At 46.7% G+C, this 16,414-nt stretch overlaps 2 protein-coding genes across 13 annotated transcripts in view; one reads left to right on the forward strand and one right to left on the reverse strand.

Annotated features, from left to right (window-relative positions):
• The window catches only part of OFD1 (OFD1 centriole and centriolar satellite protein), a 74,221-nt gene extending 70,798 nt beyond the window's left edge, over window positions 1–3,423 (reverse strand). Inside the window, exons 1-2 of one of the 10 annotated variants that reach the window (XM_022565986.3) lie at window positions 870–3,423; window positions 438–536 (exon numbers count right to left, since the gene is read on the reverse strand). In XM_022565986.3, coding sequence (XP_022421694.1) covers window positions 438–530 — 93 coding nt within the window. In that variant the 5' untranslated portion in view covers window positions 531–536; window positions 870–3,423. Of the gene's footprint in view, window positions 1–437; window positions 537–688 lie in introns of those variants that run through there. The other 9 variants (XM_089904774.1, XM_022565983.3, XM_089904772.1 and 6 more) reach the window with 9 other exon arrangements.
• On the forward strand, window positions 984–14,200 carry TRAPPC2 (trafficking protein particle complex subunit 2). 3 transcript variants are annotated; one of them, XM_089904787.1, is made up of 6 exons: window positions 1,147–1,238; window positions 7,391–7,511; window positions 8,485–8,596; window positions 11,139–11,282; window positions 11,714–11,800; window positions 13,050–14,200. In XM_089904787.1, exons 2-6 carry the CDS (start codon window positions 7,450–7,452, stop codon window positions 13,146–13,148), a joined length of 504 nt encoding a protein of 167 aa, XP_089760913.1. In that variant the 5' UTR covers window positions 1,147–1,238; window positions 7,391–7,449; the 3' UTR covers window positions 13,149–14,200. The 3 variants fall into 3 exon arrangements, with proteins under 3 accessions (XP_089760915.1, XP_089760913.1, XP_089760914.1); XM_089904789.1 differs by lacking the exon at window positions 7,391–7,511 and having other exon boundaries at window positions 984–1,238; XM_089904788.1 differs by lacking the exon at window positions 1,147–1,238 and having other exon boundaries at window positions 7,451–7,550.
• The last annotated feature ends 2,214 nt before the right edge of the window (window positions 14,201–16,414 follow it).

Here is a 16,414-nt window from a genome sequence, read left to right on the forward strand (position 1 = left end):
TCTTTTGAAATGTATACAGTAATGAAAACACATTTCAGCTAATCCTACTCCTTGCTGTTAATTCATACATGAAAGTGTACTAGGAAATATTTACTGCTCAAGTATTTTTACATTTCAATATATTTTAAAGAAGAAATTCCTCATTCCCCCAACTTTTCTACAGTAAGCAGTCCCTTAATGTTTTCTATATGGTGACAATATCCTCTGTTCAAATATGAGTATTACAAAACCACTTACTAACTCACTTACTAACCTTACTAAAATGTGTTTGTTTTACGATTTAACAGTTACACAGGAACAGAGCAGTGTAATTCACCAATACAATCTGTGTATCATGCTATTTTTAAAACCCAAGATATGGATGTCTTTACATATGGACTACCTGTTACAGGTTACCCTTGTAAAATTTATGTAAGAGGTATGCCTAAAAGTGATACCTTCAGTGAGTCCAGTATACCCCGATCCTTAAACGTCTGGTACAGCTTTTTGCGCAGTTCATCTTGACTCAACACGTCAGATTTGGGGAGCATGGTGGACTAGAAGATAAAACGGTTACGGGTTAGCTGGCGGGCAGAAGGGACATGAATTTCTGAAGACGGATCGGTGGCCTCCAAGGAAGCCAAAGGCGGTTTAAGGGAAACAAAGGATTCACTTCCGCCCGCCCCGAGGAGGGGGCAGATGTATCTACCTGAGGTATCAGGTATCAGCTTCCTCCCGAGCCCTCCCCACTGTGCCCGGAGTTGGACCCCGAGACCGGGGTGCAAGCCCAGGCCTAAGGGAATCCCTGGCCGGAGAGCCCCGCCGCTGTTCCAGAAAAACGGGAGGAACAAGCAGAACTCCGAACTAAGAACTCAGGCAGAGACACGCACTTCCTTTCTCCGCGGTTCTGACAGGTGGGCGTGGTTGTGGCCCACGCGGGACTCTCACTGGCGCCTGGAAGGCTGAAACCGGAGACAGAAGGCCAGAGAAGGCGCGGCACTAGCCGGAGTTCGAACCGCTCTGACCTGCGTCCACCCCTCCCCGAGGTCCTCCGAGCCCAGCCGCCCTAGTCTGGAGCATTACAGCGCAAGCCCGGAGTTGCGCCGCCGCGCTGCGGCTGGAAGCTCCGCCCACTATCGCGAGAGCGCAACGGCAGAGTCTCGCGAGGGCTGCTTGAGGAGTCCCTACGGAAGCTGCGGAACGCGGGTCTCGGCCGCGGGAACTGACTGGGCGTTTCCGTTCCCGGCGTCTCGCCGCAGGTAGGGAATGGAGCGAGTGGGCGACTGGCGCTCCGGGACTCTGGGGGATGTCCCCGGCCCCACGGGATGCGAGTGTTGGCCCTGTCTCTCCCCTCTGCCCCGGGGCCGGCTGAGCTCTTCACAACCCACCGGGCCAGTCCACAGCGCGATTCAACCTGCAAACGTCCACCTGCTCGGGGGCTTTGCTTCTTGTACCTTTCACTGGGTCATTCAGCTCACCCCGGGTTTTTTAACCGCGGCATTATTGCCGTTTGGAGCCGGAAAATGCTCCGTTGTGGGGCTGTCCTGTGTACTGCAGGATGTTGAGCAAGCATCCCTGGTTTCTACCCAATAGATGCCAGTAGCACCTGCTCTCCCCTGCCCCCGGTTCTGAGAACCGTGAATGTCTCCGGACACTGCCATGTGTCCTCTGGGAGGCAAAATTACCCGTGGTTGAAAACCAGTGAGCTAAACTTTGAGTACCCATCGTTGTACGTGCTGTGAATATAGGTGAGCCGGGTCCCCCATGTACTTAAATCTAATTAGAAAGGAAAGGAACCAGTCTCTCGAGAAGCAATAATGAAAACATTACAGCCAGAGAATTGACTAAGAGCTAAGATGCATTGTAGACCGGGTAAAGATTTTAGAAAAAGTGGTTGGAGATGGACATGAGTGGGCACATCTCTGAAAAGTTAATAAAAAAAAATCAGGACCCTTTCAAGAGCAGTGAGGCATCTGGCCTGGCTCCAGAGTCCCATGCTGTGGGTATAAGGTATCTAAGCCCCATGAGGACAAAATTGGGCCAGTGATGGTTCTGTGAACAGCACTGATGAGTACAATGAATTTTCACCCCTGGCGGTGAAAGACTTAGAGAATTTAAGAGGCATCAAGAGTGACAGGGCTTCCATAAGAGGTAGAGAGCGTTGTAGGTTGGTGTTGGGAAATACTTGGAGAAGGAGGAATTTGGGTGGGCTTTAAAAGACGGGTGAGGTTTACACATGGAATCAGGGAGAGTATTCCAGGCATGGAGAGAGAAATAAATCTGGAGTGGACACGATCAGTTGGGGAGAAAAAAAGTATACCAGTCCACTGTAGCCAAGGTAGAGCAATGAGGTTGAGAAAAGCTCTACAGAGCAACATGGGACTACATTTTTGATACTGGTACTTGATCCCTGTAGATGAGAAACATTAAGGCTTTTGAGCAAATAGTGAGATGATGAAAAATGTTCTAAGACGATGTTAATAATGTTGCAAGTACTGTTAAATAGAAACATCTGTGCCTGAAGACCCTCTTACCCCCAACCTTTGGTGCCCAAATTGAATAGATTTAGATTAAATGTCCAAAAGCCAGCATAACCTCACTTATGGTGAGGTAGAGGAATTGCTTTTAATATTAATAGGAAAAATACCCTATTAGAGAACTATCAACAGTATTCATCCTGCTTATTGCAGTGCCACACTAGGTTAGTCTTCCAGCTCCAGGTCTGTGGAACAAGTGAAGCCACTGCTGTTGGGAGCATAGGGAAGTTTTCCAGAAGTTTCTCTATAGAGGCTGTAAAGAGGTTTGCTGTAAAAATGGGTGGTTTTGGAACTGGCATCCATGAGTTGTCTCGGAGGGGCCTTCTAAGTTCATTGGGTTCATCCTCCCACTCTGGCACTACTAGTGGTCTTCCAGCCTCCCCTTATCACACTTCTAGTGATCGGGGTGGGGGGGTGGTGTGTCACTTCACAAGGCAGTCTGATAGTTCTTTAATTATTACAAAGTTCTCAATTATATTGACCCAAATGTCTTTCCATGTAACCTCAAAGGAGCAGCCCTAGGCTTGGCCTCTGGAACAGTTTGGAATAAGTCTGTCTAGTTCAGAGCTAGCAAATACTTGGCACTCCCATAGACACTGCCCTCTCCCAAACCCGTAGCAGATGCGGGTAACTGATCACAGCAGTCTTTCCCCCGGACCACCGTTAGTCTCACAATCTTTCTCAGCACCAGTTCCTGGCCTTCACTGCTAGTTGATTAGAATGGGCTCATGGGAAGAAAACCATTTGCCATCCCTAGTCAAATCCCTTCCCATTAGACAGCATCGTATTTAAAGACTGCACCATAGCCCACTGCCCCCGCAAAAAACGTCTCCCCCCCGCCCCCGGTTTAAACATCCTCAGTTCCTTCAGTAGCTTTTGTCTTGTTTCCAGAGCATTCCCTAGCCTAGATGCCTCCCTCCTCCCAGCACACACAGTTCAGAGTTAATGATTTTAAAATGTGATTCCCAGAACTGAGCATGTCCCCCAGAGATGGTATTATTAGTGATGAGGATATCATCTTCTCTTAATGCAGCCTAGAATTGCATTCGCTTTTTCGGCCACTGTATCAGATTGCCACCTCCGATTTTGCTGGCAATAAATGAAAACCGGTTCTCATAGATGAGCTAGCTGCTCTTATACTAGGTTTCCCACATCCTATTGTGCGGTTGATTTAAGCCCAAGTACAGGACTTTATTTCAAATCCTTTTAGATTCCATCCTGTTCATGTCACCTATTTCTCCTAGCCGTGGAGATCTTTGGAATCCTAACTTTAGCCTTCTAATAAATTAGGTGCCCTTAGCTTGTTATCTTTGGGTGTGGTAAATTGGCTTCATCTCAGTTACTGATGCAAACCTTGGGCTGGACTAGGTTAAGGTCAACCTCAAAGGCTCCCTAGAGATCCCCTGCTGTCGACTGACGTGGAGCACTTTGACATTCCAGTCAGCCCTGCACCGTCCCTCCTTCAGCAGAGAACGAGCACTTCCCGGGCCCCGGCACTGCTGTGGCTCTGGGGGTACCACAGGCTGTCATCCAGGCTACAGGTCTCTTAGGTAGAGAACTACAGGACTTCAGAAAGTGACTCACCGTCTCCGTATTTCCCTTCCTCAACAGCGAGTGTAGGTCTGACATACCTTGTTCTCCTAGAACAAGTGAGTGAGTCGTAACCCACTCTTTTTGTCTAGGGATTCACATTAAATGACTTAGTTTGTCATAAAAGCCCCCAGCATGGTGTCTGACTGACGACAGGCATTTAATACCTATTTCTGTTGGTGTTTTAATCTCTTTGGAAGTACTCAGACCGGGAGGCAAGCCTCTTTGTTTCTCAGAGTTGGAATGACAGTTACTGGCTCTTTTCTGTTCCTGTGATTTCTCAAACGTCACTGACCAGTAGTTACACCGTCAGCTGTCAACCCAACTGTTTCTTTAACATATGTCTTGGGGTTCACAGCCTGCCTAACCTGCTTCCACACTTGCCGTGTGAAAATCATTCTTTGAGAAAACCCAAGTTCAGCACACCTGTGTCCCGTGTTATTTATGTACCAGGTGCCTCAACTAATTGACCTTTCTCCCTTGCTTTTCCCTGTGGTAGCCTGAAAGCCTTCCACACATTTCAGCTTGTTTTGGGCTTTTGCCCTTCTGATGCTAGCCTCACAGGTTTCTGGTCCCATTTTTATGTTCATTACTAGTTAGTGCCCTCCTTCTTACATCCTGTACATGGTCTTTTCAGGGAAATCCAGAGCTCCTTGTGCATTTCTTTAGTTACCTCTCTCAAAAGCAGCTCAAGACACTCTAGCCACCACAGACAGCTGTTTTCACCACAAATGGGAGTCCTGGCTCCCCTCCCTTCAGCCAACAAGTCCTGCCCTTATAAAGGAGGATTTCTTCATTGGTACTTTAACAACTATGGCAACTTCTCACAAACGTGCTGTTCATCAACCCAGACACAGCATTCATCAGTCAGGCCCCTGAGGCCCCGAGGGCCTCGACACTGGAACTTTCAGAAGCTTCTCGTCCTTGTTGAGGAGAGTTAATCCCCACAACGCCTCTCTTTCCTGCATTCCCTCTCCTATATTCCAGCACCGTCCCTCGCGCCCCACACACACACTGCCCAAACGACGGCCCCCTCCTCACAGGTCCTTTCGGCAAGGCGGGCGGAAGGGCTGTGTTAGCTGTAGGGGATACTTGCTGGGAAAACCCAGCCCCAGCCACTGTTCTCTTCCATACTCTCATCCCCCTACTGCTCCCAGGGGCTTCACCTCGATGCACCATGGCCCGCCTTCCCCCCTGCTTGCCACAGGGCTCTGAAACCCGCGTCCCATGGAAAATAAACTCATTTTGTCCCCAGTCTCTATAGAATGCACCTTCTACCTTTATTGCTGACACTTACGGGAGTATTTCCTTTTTTCTTATACCTGCAGGTTTTTTCAGCTTTGACATGTGTTAGTTTCCTACTGTGCCCATAACACATTACCACAGATTTACTGGCTTAAAACGACACAAATTTACCATCTTACAGTTCTGTAGCATACACGTCCAACATGGGTCTCACTGGGCTGAAATCCCCTCTGGAGGCTCTCGGGAAGAATCTGTTTCTTGGGCTTCCCTGGTGGCACAGTGGTTGAGAGTCTGCCTGCTGATGCAGGGGACGTGGGTTCGTGCCCCGGTCCGGGAGGATCCCACATGCCGCAGAGCGGCTGGGCCCGTGAGCCATGACCGCTGAGGCTGCGCATCCGGAGCCTGTGCTCCGCAACGGGAGACGCCACAACAGTGAGAGGCCCGCGTACCGCGGAAAAAAAAAAACAATCTGTTTCTTTGTCCTTTCCAGCTTCTAGAGGCTGCCCGCATTCGTCGGCGCATGACGCCCTCCTCCATCTTCAAAGCCAGCAATGTTGTAGCTCCGTGGCGATCCTTCCACAGCCACGCTTCCCCGTGACTTTGCTCGGGGGCTGCCCTCTTCCACTTTTAAAGGCCCTTGTAATTACATTGGGCCCACCTGAGTAGCCCAGGATTCTCGCCCTATCTGAAGATCAGCCTTAGTTCCATCTGCAGCCTTAATGCCCTTTGCCATGTATTGAATACGTTAACATTCACAGGTTTCCGACATTAGGATGTGGACATCTTGGTGGGGCTCGGGGGAGCTATTCTGGCTACCACCACACGTTCAAAACTGACCTGTTCATTTCCATCCCTCTTCCCTCTCTTTCTTATTTCTGTTCTCAGTGAATAGGTTCATCATTCTTGATATTCTGCTTGATCACCTCAGCCAGACATTTTGGAAACATGCTAGATTCTTCCCGCAGCTCCCCAGTTTAATCCATTGCCAGGCTCTGTGTGACTGCCTCCATAACCTCGAGACCTTGGAGACACTTGAAGGGCCCCTATTTTAGGTGATGGAAAAATTGAGCAGGTGTAGATCATCTCCATCCTCGCGGAAAGTTCCCTTATCAGACAGCACGGAATTCTAGAGCGTGTCTCACCTCTGCTCACTACCTAGGCAGAGAAGCCCCAAGTATTAAATGACTGTGGACATTCCCTTCCTGAGACAAAACGGTTATGTTCTCCTGTGGCTTCCTTTTCTTCCACTACACCTTTCAGCTTTTCCTTGTCAAAATGGAATCGAGAGCTGCATACCTTCTTCAGCTGTGTGTGAAATCACACGATTGGCAGCTCTGGTTCTGCGTAGCTGAGCAGTTTGTGATCGACTGTTTATGCGGTATTTCCTGCAGTTGCCTTTCTGTTTATCCTCACACTGTTCTTAGGATGTGCTTGTCTCCCAGACCCAGGTCTCCGTATAGGGTTGAGTGGGTTTGGGGGAAGGCGGGGAGGAGGGTAATCTTCCTTATACATATATTGTCTCTTGCTGCTTCTAAATGTGTGCAGGGGGAGAAGCATCTTCCTTACAGTATTTTTTTCCCCCTGCTGCTGCTTAAGTGTTTGTGCTGAAGAAAGTAAGCCCTTCCCTTGGCAAACTCCAGCTATGAAACCTATTCCGGCAAGAATGAATGATGTCATTGTTTACTTGGTTAAAATTTCAGGCTCCCATCCCTCTTCCCCTCACTTGTGCTTGAGAATTACTGCCAGTTCTCCTAGTTTTGCAGAGTTTTTGTATCATTCCTGCCCGTCTTTGTTGTCCAGTTTTACTGTTTGGGTCTTTTTCTCATCTTTCCCCTTTTTCTGTAAAGGGCCAGATGGTCTCTGTGGCGACCACCCCATGCTGCCATTGTAGGGCAAGAGCAGCCTTAGACGGTAGTAAGAGGACGGACCAGGCCAGATAGGGCCTGCAGGCCATAGTGTGCCAACCGCTGCCCCAAATAACCTTTTAAATCTGACTCACTTCATCATGCCACAGGTCTCCTATCTTCCTTTTCTTCCAGTCACGGCCTTCCAATTCCAGAGTGAAAGGGGCCAGCCGTGCCGTGATTTCCTCTACAAAATGTTGTACTCATCAGGAAATACATTTCCGAAGTCTTCGGATGTCGTCGCATGGAAGTCCCAGTGAGGCTCGATGGGCCCTGGGTTCGGACACACCTTACTGTACGCTCCCAGTGAAGCAGATCCCCACCCCATGAGGGGGCCTTCCTAGGCCCCACGCCTCCACGTGCCTGCGCTCATGTCGCTAGAGCTAGACGTGAACCTAGCTTGGTCTGATTCCAAAAATCTCGTATGAAAAATGCATACATAAATGCATCCGCCCATCTGTCCGTCCATCCATCCAGATTTCGATTGTGCTAAATGCCCCAGAATCACTGATTTCTCCCCCACCCCCCACTTTCTCTGTTTTATTCCTGTAGCAAACCTATTAATCCTCGTTCCAAGACCTCTTAATGACTCAGAATGTCTTCCTTTTGGATTATGACTTCTTCCATCTCTTCTAGAGTACAAAACTGTTTCTTCCTCTCTCATAAATGGTGTTTGAAGAGGCATATAACAGTCTCTTTTATGTGCGGAGTTACATTCATAGCATAGACCCTTCAGGTAGGAATACAAGTACCACACAGTCTGTAGCTGACCGCTCTAGGAGCTCTCCTTTCTGTAAAGGACACACGCTAGAGTGGTTCTTAGCTTCTTTGGAAGCATCCTTCCTGAAAATTTCTAAGTTATTTCCTCATCAGCACCCAGGTGTTAGCGCCAATGCTGACTGATCTAGTCCAAGTTTAAGCCAGCTTACCCTAAATGTTCCACACTTTCAGATCATGAGAATGTTGTTCTTATGATTTCATATTAGAGGTCTTCCAGTTTCCCTATGAAAATGTAGTAGTGGATTCTCCAGGACATATCACAGATAAAGAATTTGTATCATCCAAAAGTCATGTATCTACGGTGGCATACTGGAAAGCATGCCGAGCTTAGGGGCCACCTCCTCTGCAATTCAGGTTTAAGTTAAAAAAAAAAAATGGAGTTCGTCACTTCCTGGTTTTTGGTTTTCAGTATTGAGTACTAAAAATATGTGTTATTTTCATTTAACTAGGAGCTATATATTGAAGACAATGTCTGGAAGCTTCTACTTTGTCATTGTTGGTCACCATGATAATCCAGTTTTTGAAATGGAGTTTTTGCCAGCTGGAAAAGCAGAATCCAAAGTGCGTATGGAACCTTAAAAAATTCCATAACAATTGTTCTGTTGTTGTAACGATAATGATGTGATGTGATTTTAGAACTGCAAGAGATCTGGACAGATGAGGTAACTACAAACCCAGCACAAATGAGGCTTGCTCTGCAGTCCCACAGGTTGATAGAAGCCAGCCAGGAGCATCCTCTGAATTGTTTGTTCGTGCTCTAATTCAGCACACACTTAGCACGCACTAGCAGATGCCCTGGGTCTCCTCTCCCTGGTCATCAGTTCCCTCTTTCACCTCCTGTGAAGGTGGCTCCTTGAGCACATAGAAACATAGCTCACCTGCAGTAGGAAATGCCAGGGAAGTCCCTTCTGTCCCCGTGAATCACCTTTTTCAGCAGGACATACGTGCTAGATCCACTACCCCGGGAGGGTTAAAAGAGACCCCGACTTACACGTCCTTCTACTGCCCCTGAGACGGCGGCCTTTTTCCGTGACCCCAACGTGGCACCCACTGGCCGCGTGGTGCCCTCGTGCTCTCTTCTCCCGTGACGCCACCCAACCTTCTTGCTGTCAAGAGTGGTTCCCGAAAAACAAGCTTCAGGAACATGTTGCCACTGAGAGTAAACAGAGCCATAGAGTCTTGGGATGAGCATAGCTGGTGCCTTCCATCTCCCTGTACAAGTGCACATTCCAAATAAATTGCCGACAGGTTATGCTATGTTTCTCCCAACCTCCAAAAATAGGCTTGAAAGTCCCTTAAGACAGGAACTGATGTTTGAAATTAGTAGTGACTTGTAATGTCCAGTGCAAGACGCTTTTCAGCTATTCAGATCTTGCCACTAAGATATGATAGAAATCCAAGGTATTATCCTAGCAGGTGTTGCTACATTATTTTCCCACATTCACTTGAGCACATTGCTCGTTAAAACTTGGATGTGAGGCATCCCTGCAGCAGTAGTTGCTTTGTGTGGTATACGGCTACTGGCAGTTTCTCTCACTCCAGCGGCCTCGCGGTAGGCAAAACAGTGCGTGTAAAACTAGCGTCACGTGACTTGATCTTTCTCCTGCTACCGCTTACCTCCGTAAACCATTTCTACAGTTTTCTTCTAATGTCTCAAGATTGATCATCAGTGTAAAGGAAGACACTACTGTGAGCCAGACAAAACACATCCATTTCCCTGAGGATTAAATTAGCTTTGTCACGGTGCCGTGAGTGAAGTATAAACATGCTTTACCTACGCGAGGGATTCCAGGGCAACATGGCCGCCCAGTCACGGGAACAGCCTCCTCAGCAAGGAAGTTATGTTCGTTTCCCAGGGCCGGTGTCACAGAGTACCAGAAACGGTGTGCCTTAGAACAGAAACGTCTTGTCTCACAGTTGGGGAGGCCTGAGTCTGAGATCAAGCTGTCAGCAGGGCCATGCCCGTCCAGAGGCGCTAGGGAAGGTCTGTTCCAGGCCTTTCTCCCAGCTTCTGGCAGTTCTCGGCTTGTGGCAGGAGAACTGCAGTCCTCACATGCCAATCTCCCTGGGTGTGCGACTGTCTCCAGATTCCCCCCTTTTATAAATACATCAGTCATTGTATTAGGGACCCATTCAACCGTAGCATGACCTCATGGTAACTAATTACATCTGCAATGACCCTCTTTGCAAATACAGCCAGATTCTAAGGTACCGAGGGTTAGGACTGCAACATAGGGATTGGGGGAGGGGGCACAAATTCAACCTGTAACAGAGGTGTTCTTTGAAAAATGCATTTTGAAAGTAAGAATTCCACAGGAGTGAGACTGCATTCCAGGTTATGAATTCCTTCTGCACATTTTGCTGGGACAGACCCTCCTTCTTCAGTTAGGCCTTTACAGTCCATGAAAAGGACACCCGCGGCTTTGACAGGACCACCTGGCACTGTCGGCACAAGGGACTGTACGCAGCTGGGGCTCAGCCTGGCCGCCTGCCACTCCCAGGTGCCCTGCCATGTGAGCTCCCTGTACCTCAAGATGGCCTGTGCCAGGCTGTCTCCACTGCTCACCGGGTGTCACCGCACACGAAGCCCCGCCTCCTACCCCCAGCCCCACCCGAGGCCTGTACTCACCACCTGTTTAGCTCCAGCCTACCTTGTTTTTTTCCTGTCTTCCTCCTCTAAAAAGATGCGAGCTTCTTGAAAGCAGGATCTGAGCTGAGGGGAGGGGAGGAATGGGGAGGGGGAGAAAAACAAACAAAAAAGCAGGATCTACTTTTTTCTTTTAATGTAGTATCCTTTTTTCACATGCTTAAATGGTTACAGAACTTGGTAACTTCCTTCTTGCAAAATTTTAAAAATATAGTTTCTTGGACACATTTCATTTACTAATTGGCTGTTTCTATTTATTGAGTTTTCGATACCAGATTAGAAAACAGAAAATAATGTGAAAGCACTAAAGACCTCTGTCTCATGACAATAATCGAAGTAAAAGCAGAAAGCTTCCCCCCGCACCCCAGAAAGCTGTGTCTAGCGTTTGCAGAGTGAAGTCTGGCTGTCTTGGCGCTGTAAGGAAATGTTAATCTGGTGCTGCTCGCTGCCACCTAGGACGATCACCGCCATCTGAACCAGTTCATAGCTCACGCGGCTCTCGACCTCGTAGATGAGAACATGTGGCTGTCAAACAACATGTACTTGAAGACAGTGGACAAGTTCAATGAGTGGTTTGTTTCAGCATTCGTCACTGCGGGTCATATCCTTACCTGTTTAATAAAGAGCTCTAACAAAGGGTTGGGGTAACAGACTAGACCAACATGGGACCTGGATGCCAGGTTCTGAGTCTGTGGACTGCAAAATATTAGGTAAACATGGCCACTTACGGGGCTTTTATTTTTTTAGGGGGAAAAAACACTCACCTTTTGTTTAACAGATAATTTTAAAACCAAGTCTCATATATAAAGTTAAGGTTTATCTGAACCATATCAATGGTGATTTTATTTTGTAGTTATTTTCTAACTTAAAAGGATTATGTTCTCTTCAAGATAAAACTAACCTAACTTTGAACCCAGTTTACGGATTCACCTTTTCCATCGCAAAATACACTGCATGTGACTCATTTGAAGAATATTGTGACTCATCGCTTTTCAATTTTCATTTCTAAAGATTATACCTTAATTATTTCACATATGAGATTTATTATGCTGCATGACATCAGGCAAGAAGACGGGATAAAGAACTTCTTTACTGATGTCTATGATTTATATATAAAGGTATGGTATGTTCTGTACCTTGTAAAATCTGGTTATAAAAGAGATTCCAACTTTGGCAGGACACTGGCCTGTTGAGGCAGCCCCCTTAGACCGCACAGCTCTCCTCTCGGCAGAGCTCTCCTCCAGCAGGACCATTCCGGCAGCTCCCTCACCAGGCAGGTCTCTACCACCAGCTTAACACGTATGCAGGACAACAACTCGTAGTTATTTTTAAATCGGTTTCATTCTCCCCCTTTTGGTGCATATAGTTGATTTTATGAGGGAACCCTAAAGCGAGAGACAGAAGCAGTCTGTATAAGGGAAGTTGCTTCATAATTTTAATGTAAAATGTTTTCCATCTACTTAACAAGTAAGTTACAGTGCAATGAATGTAGATCATAAACAGGAAGTGATTCATGTATTATCAAAGTCACTCAAGGAGAAGGGCCACACGCGTTTCTTGATACTCATTTGGAAAAAATGAAATAGTAATAAGATATGAGTGGTTAAACTGCAGTGCTGACAGTATATTCTTAATAATTTAAACATTCTCTAATTGGACAAGATTTTTTGCATATCAGCACAGTTAACAATCAATATTCCTAGTCAGAAGTAGCAAATAAGAATATTTAGCCATCTTATCAAGATGGACAACATCAAGTGATTAAGGTGTAAAAGTTGGTAACTCCTTTCCTCATTTGTGATTCCATCCAGTACTAATTTTCCCTCACACATATTATGATATACTCATTACATTATCTGAGAAACTGATCACTTACCTTGTGTTAAAGGAGAGTATTAAAAACCTGATTGTTAAAAACTACCGCACAAGAGTAACTTTTAAAAGCAGTGTGGTATAACTTTTCCTCCACTCTGAGCATATCAGATTTTTAGTGTGTTTTATATAGCCAAAGGGCCTACCGGATGAATCCACATCTTGATAATGAACGTTGAATCTAGTTGTATTTCACACACACGGTGGATCCCGGGAGTTGGTTTTGCTCACACAGGCAGCACTTACCATATGTGCCACCATGGGTTTTGCCACAGGTACTTCCCTTAAACACCAAGACAGAAATTTCCTTAAGGGGCTGTTAATATTTAACAGTGGAACATCTTCATTAAAACTTAAAAATGTGGTCTTCAGACTTTTGCTTTGAATGTCTTTAATGACTTAATTTAAAACTTTAAAAGATTTTCCTTTTAGAGACTTAATGATGTCAGCCTTTTTACTTTGACAAGCTCACCTTAATACTTTCTTCTCTTCTAGTTTGCAATGAATCCATTTTATGAACCCAATTCTCCTATTCGATCAAGCGCATTTGACAGAAAAGTTCAGTTTCTTGGGAAGAAACACCTTTTAAGCTGAATGCAAAAAATTCAGAAGTAAACAGTGTCACTACAATGGGGTGTACTCAGGAATGTGTACATTGTAAGTAACTTGATTAAACAGCATGGAAAAATTTTAGTTGTAGTCTCAATTTATCTAAACCTAATGAAATTGCTTTTATATTTAAAAATAGCATATTTTCTTATGATTATCAACAGATTGTTATTTGCTTGTGAACAGTGTTATTTATGAAGAGCTCTTCATCAGTAAGCTTGAAGTATTTTTATTTTAAAAATTGAGAATAAGCTTTGACTTTCCTCATTCAGATAGCTTGATCTTGTTGTAACAGTCCAGAACCAAATGTCATGGTCAAGATTTGGTAGAGGCAGATTTAAACCCAAAAGCTTCTGCAGTAGGGAATGAAGTTGATAGCACATACATGGGTTCATCTGTACATCTAGAGATGTTATGAAAAGGTATAGGTAGTATACACAGAAGTAGTATATGTACACTAAGAAGCCAAGAAGCCACAGCAGACAGCTTTGCAGTGCCAAGTGCCACAGGTCTGCCCCTGTCGGAGACTGGGAACAGTGATCCTGCTGTAATCCTTGAATCCTGGATCCATGTTTGTCAACTGGGAGGCTAGGACCAAAGTGACAGGTTATGTTCTTATGTTTCCTTTCCCTCAGACAGTAAACTAAAGATTAAGTGAACCTGTTGATAGCTGTACTAGTAAACAGTTGTAAGGCAGTTTTAGAATTGTAAACAAAGAAAAGCTTGCATCACATTTAACACTTGCGCTCTTGGCCATCTTGGCCACTTAGGCTGTATACCGGAGGGGGCAGGAGTGGCCTCTCTTTTGTACTGTAAGAGCGTGGGATCTTACAGTAAACCAGTAAATGTCCATTGAAAAGCAAGTAATATAACCGCGTTATTTTCTGTGCTAATGGTGAGCACCTGAAGAATTTTGTTCCATTCTGAATAACCTGAGCAAGTAATTCTAAGTTTGGTCCTGTATCTTTGTGTGAAGTTGCTAGCATAATTTTTTACCATATTTATTTGATTTCCTAAATAAAGATGTTTGTCCAAGATTGTGGAAGTTTAATATCGATTTTTTTTATTCTTTTTTTTTTGGCCACCCTGCGCGGCTTGCAGGATCTTAGTTCCCTGACCAGGGATCAAACACGGGCCCGGGCAGTGAAAACGCCGAACCCTAACCACTGGACCGCCAGGGGAGTCCCAATATTGAATTTTTTAAGTGCTACTCATCCCACCACTACTACTACCATTTTAGTCCTGTTTCCCCTAATGAAAGTCTGCATATTAACATATATTGCAACTCATTTTACAGGATTCAAATCGCCTCAAACTTAGGTGCCGGAGCAGAAAAGAGATACTCAGCTAGAAATCCAGGAGTGATGTCCGCCATGCTAATTGGAGAGACCCACACATGTACTTACTGTATACAGTTTGCTCTGCCCTCAATGAGCATGTAGTGCAGAGGGTGGCAATGCTCCAGTGAGGAGTAGCGGCGTGGTGCTTCAGCAGGAGGCTGTAGCATGGAGATGGTTTGGATCCCAGCTCAGCCACACAACAGCAGTGCCCTGCAAACAGCCTTGGCACCAGGCTTGTGATGGTGAGATGGGAACGAATAACACAGGCCCCATGGGAGTAGATCAGTGTAGTTAAGTGTCAGATTTCACGTATGACTGCCTCTGAAGGAGCATGAAGGCAGATTCAGTGATGAGCGTAGGAGTGGGTAGGACCTCAAAGGAGGGCCGTGCTGGGAAAGCCTGTGGGCACACGGATAGGACAGCTCAAAGGATGGAACCAGGGCTGGTACAAGGGGAAAAACAGGCGCTGACCATTAAAAAAGCAAAAGAAGGGCTTCCCTGGTGGCGCAGTGGTTGAGAGTCCGCCTGCCAATGCAGGGGACATGGGTTCGTGCCCCGGTCCGGGAAGATCCCACATGCCGCAGAGCGGCTGGGCCCGTGAGCCACGGCCACTGGGCCTGTGCGTCCGGAGCCTGTGCTCCGCAACGGGAGAGGCCCCAACAGTGGGAGGCCCGCGTACCACAAAAAACAAAACAACAAAAAAACGGCAAAAGAGCCGGCAAAACTCGTATCTGGTAGTAGATGACCGTCACTTAAAGCTCTGGAACACAAGACCAACTGGGGGACATCAGCAGCACCCAGGGCATCAGGCTCCACTGAGCACACGCAAGTCAGCATTAAACCTGTAATCTACGTTAGCACTCCCGAAGTGATCCAAATAGAATGCACAAATCGGGTTTGGTCCTCTTCCATTGCCTAGGATGCTTCGGTGGTGCCCACGTTGTCCACGTATGTAGAGACCTTTGGTCTCTCCTCCACCCTGCTACACCTGTGTCCTTTCACTTCATGGTCAGGACAGCACTTCCTGGTTGACAGTCCACGGTGGTAACTTCTCAGAATCCACTGACTACACAGATCCTCTTTTCTACCTAACGCTTCCTTGCCCCACAAGCCCCTGGCACTGTGGATGGAACTGGCGTCACAGGGTCATGCTATTGAAGTGAAAGCTTACCCAAGGTTTTATAGAAATGTAAAACGCCAGGTTTTAACATGAGGACCATCTAGGATGTTTTAACTTCAACTAGGGAGTTTTCCCCAAGGGGAAGAAGGTGACAAAAGCAGTAATTCACTGAGGAACGTGCACTTTTCCATCTTCCACGTGGCACATTGTAATTGCTACATCGACTGGCAAGTGTACATCTGTCCATCCTCCCAAGTTCAGTAGTTTGCCTTTTTCTTAACCCTGAACTCTGTCTCCAAGGCTTTACATGCGCAGACAGCACGAAAGCACCTGTCATCACGGCGGCAGCCGCTGGCCCCTAACACTGGGGCCCGGCCCTGAACGGGACAGCGCGCTCCGCAGTCCTTCCCTCCCGCCTGCTCCCTTGGGCTCCGCAGCTGCTCCGCCCCTCTTGCCGCCACCGCAGTCGCCTGCTTTGCTCCCCAGCTCTCACTTTTTCCCTAGTTCTCATCTTTGTGTAAGTAACACCAGCCAGGCAAAGCCCGTGTTACTTTCTTAAAAGATTCAGATTTTCAGCTACCTTCTGCTGCTGTCTGAAGAGCTCCTCCGTCAGGTGAACGAGTTGTCGTTGCTGTGAAGGAGGAAGCTAGTCAGTCAGGTCCTGTTCCTCCTCCTCTCGTCCCATTTCAGTACTGGGTTTGGTCAGCCTCTGTTCACTGGGTCCCTTTAAGTCACGCTGTGAAGCTCCATTACTCTCCCTTCCGTCAGCCTGTCTACACACACGAGGATTC

This window comes from Delphinapterus leucas, chromosome X (assembly GCF_059928025.1).
Source record: "Delphinapterus leucas isolate spDelLeu-1000000601 "Yukka" chromosome X, BTC_Dleu_Yukka2, whole genome shotgun sequence".
NCBI lineage: Eukaryota > Metazoa > Chordata > Mammalia > Artiodactyla > Monodontidae > Delphinapterus > Delphinapterus leucas.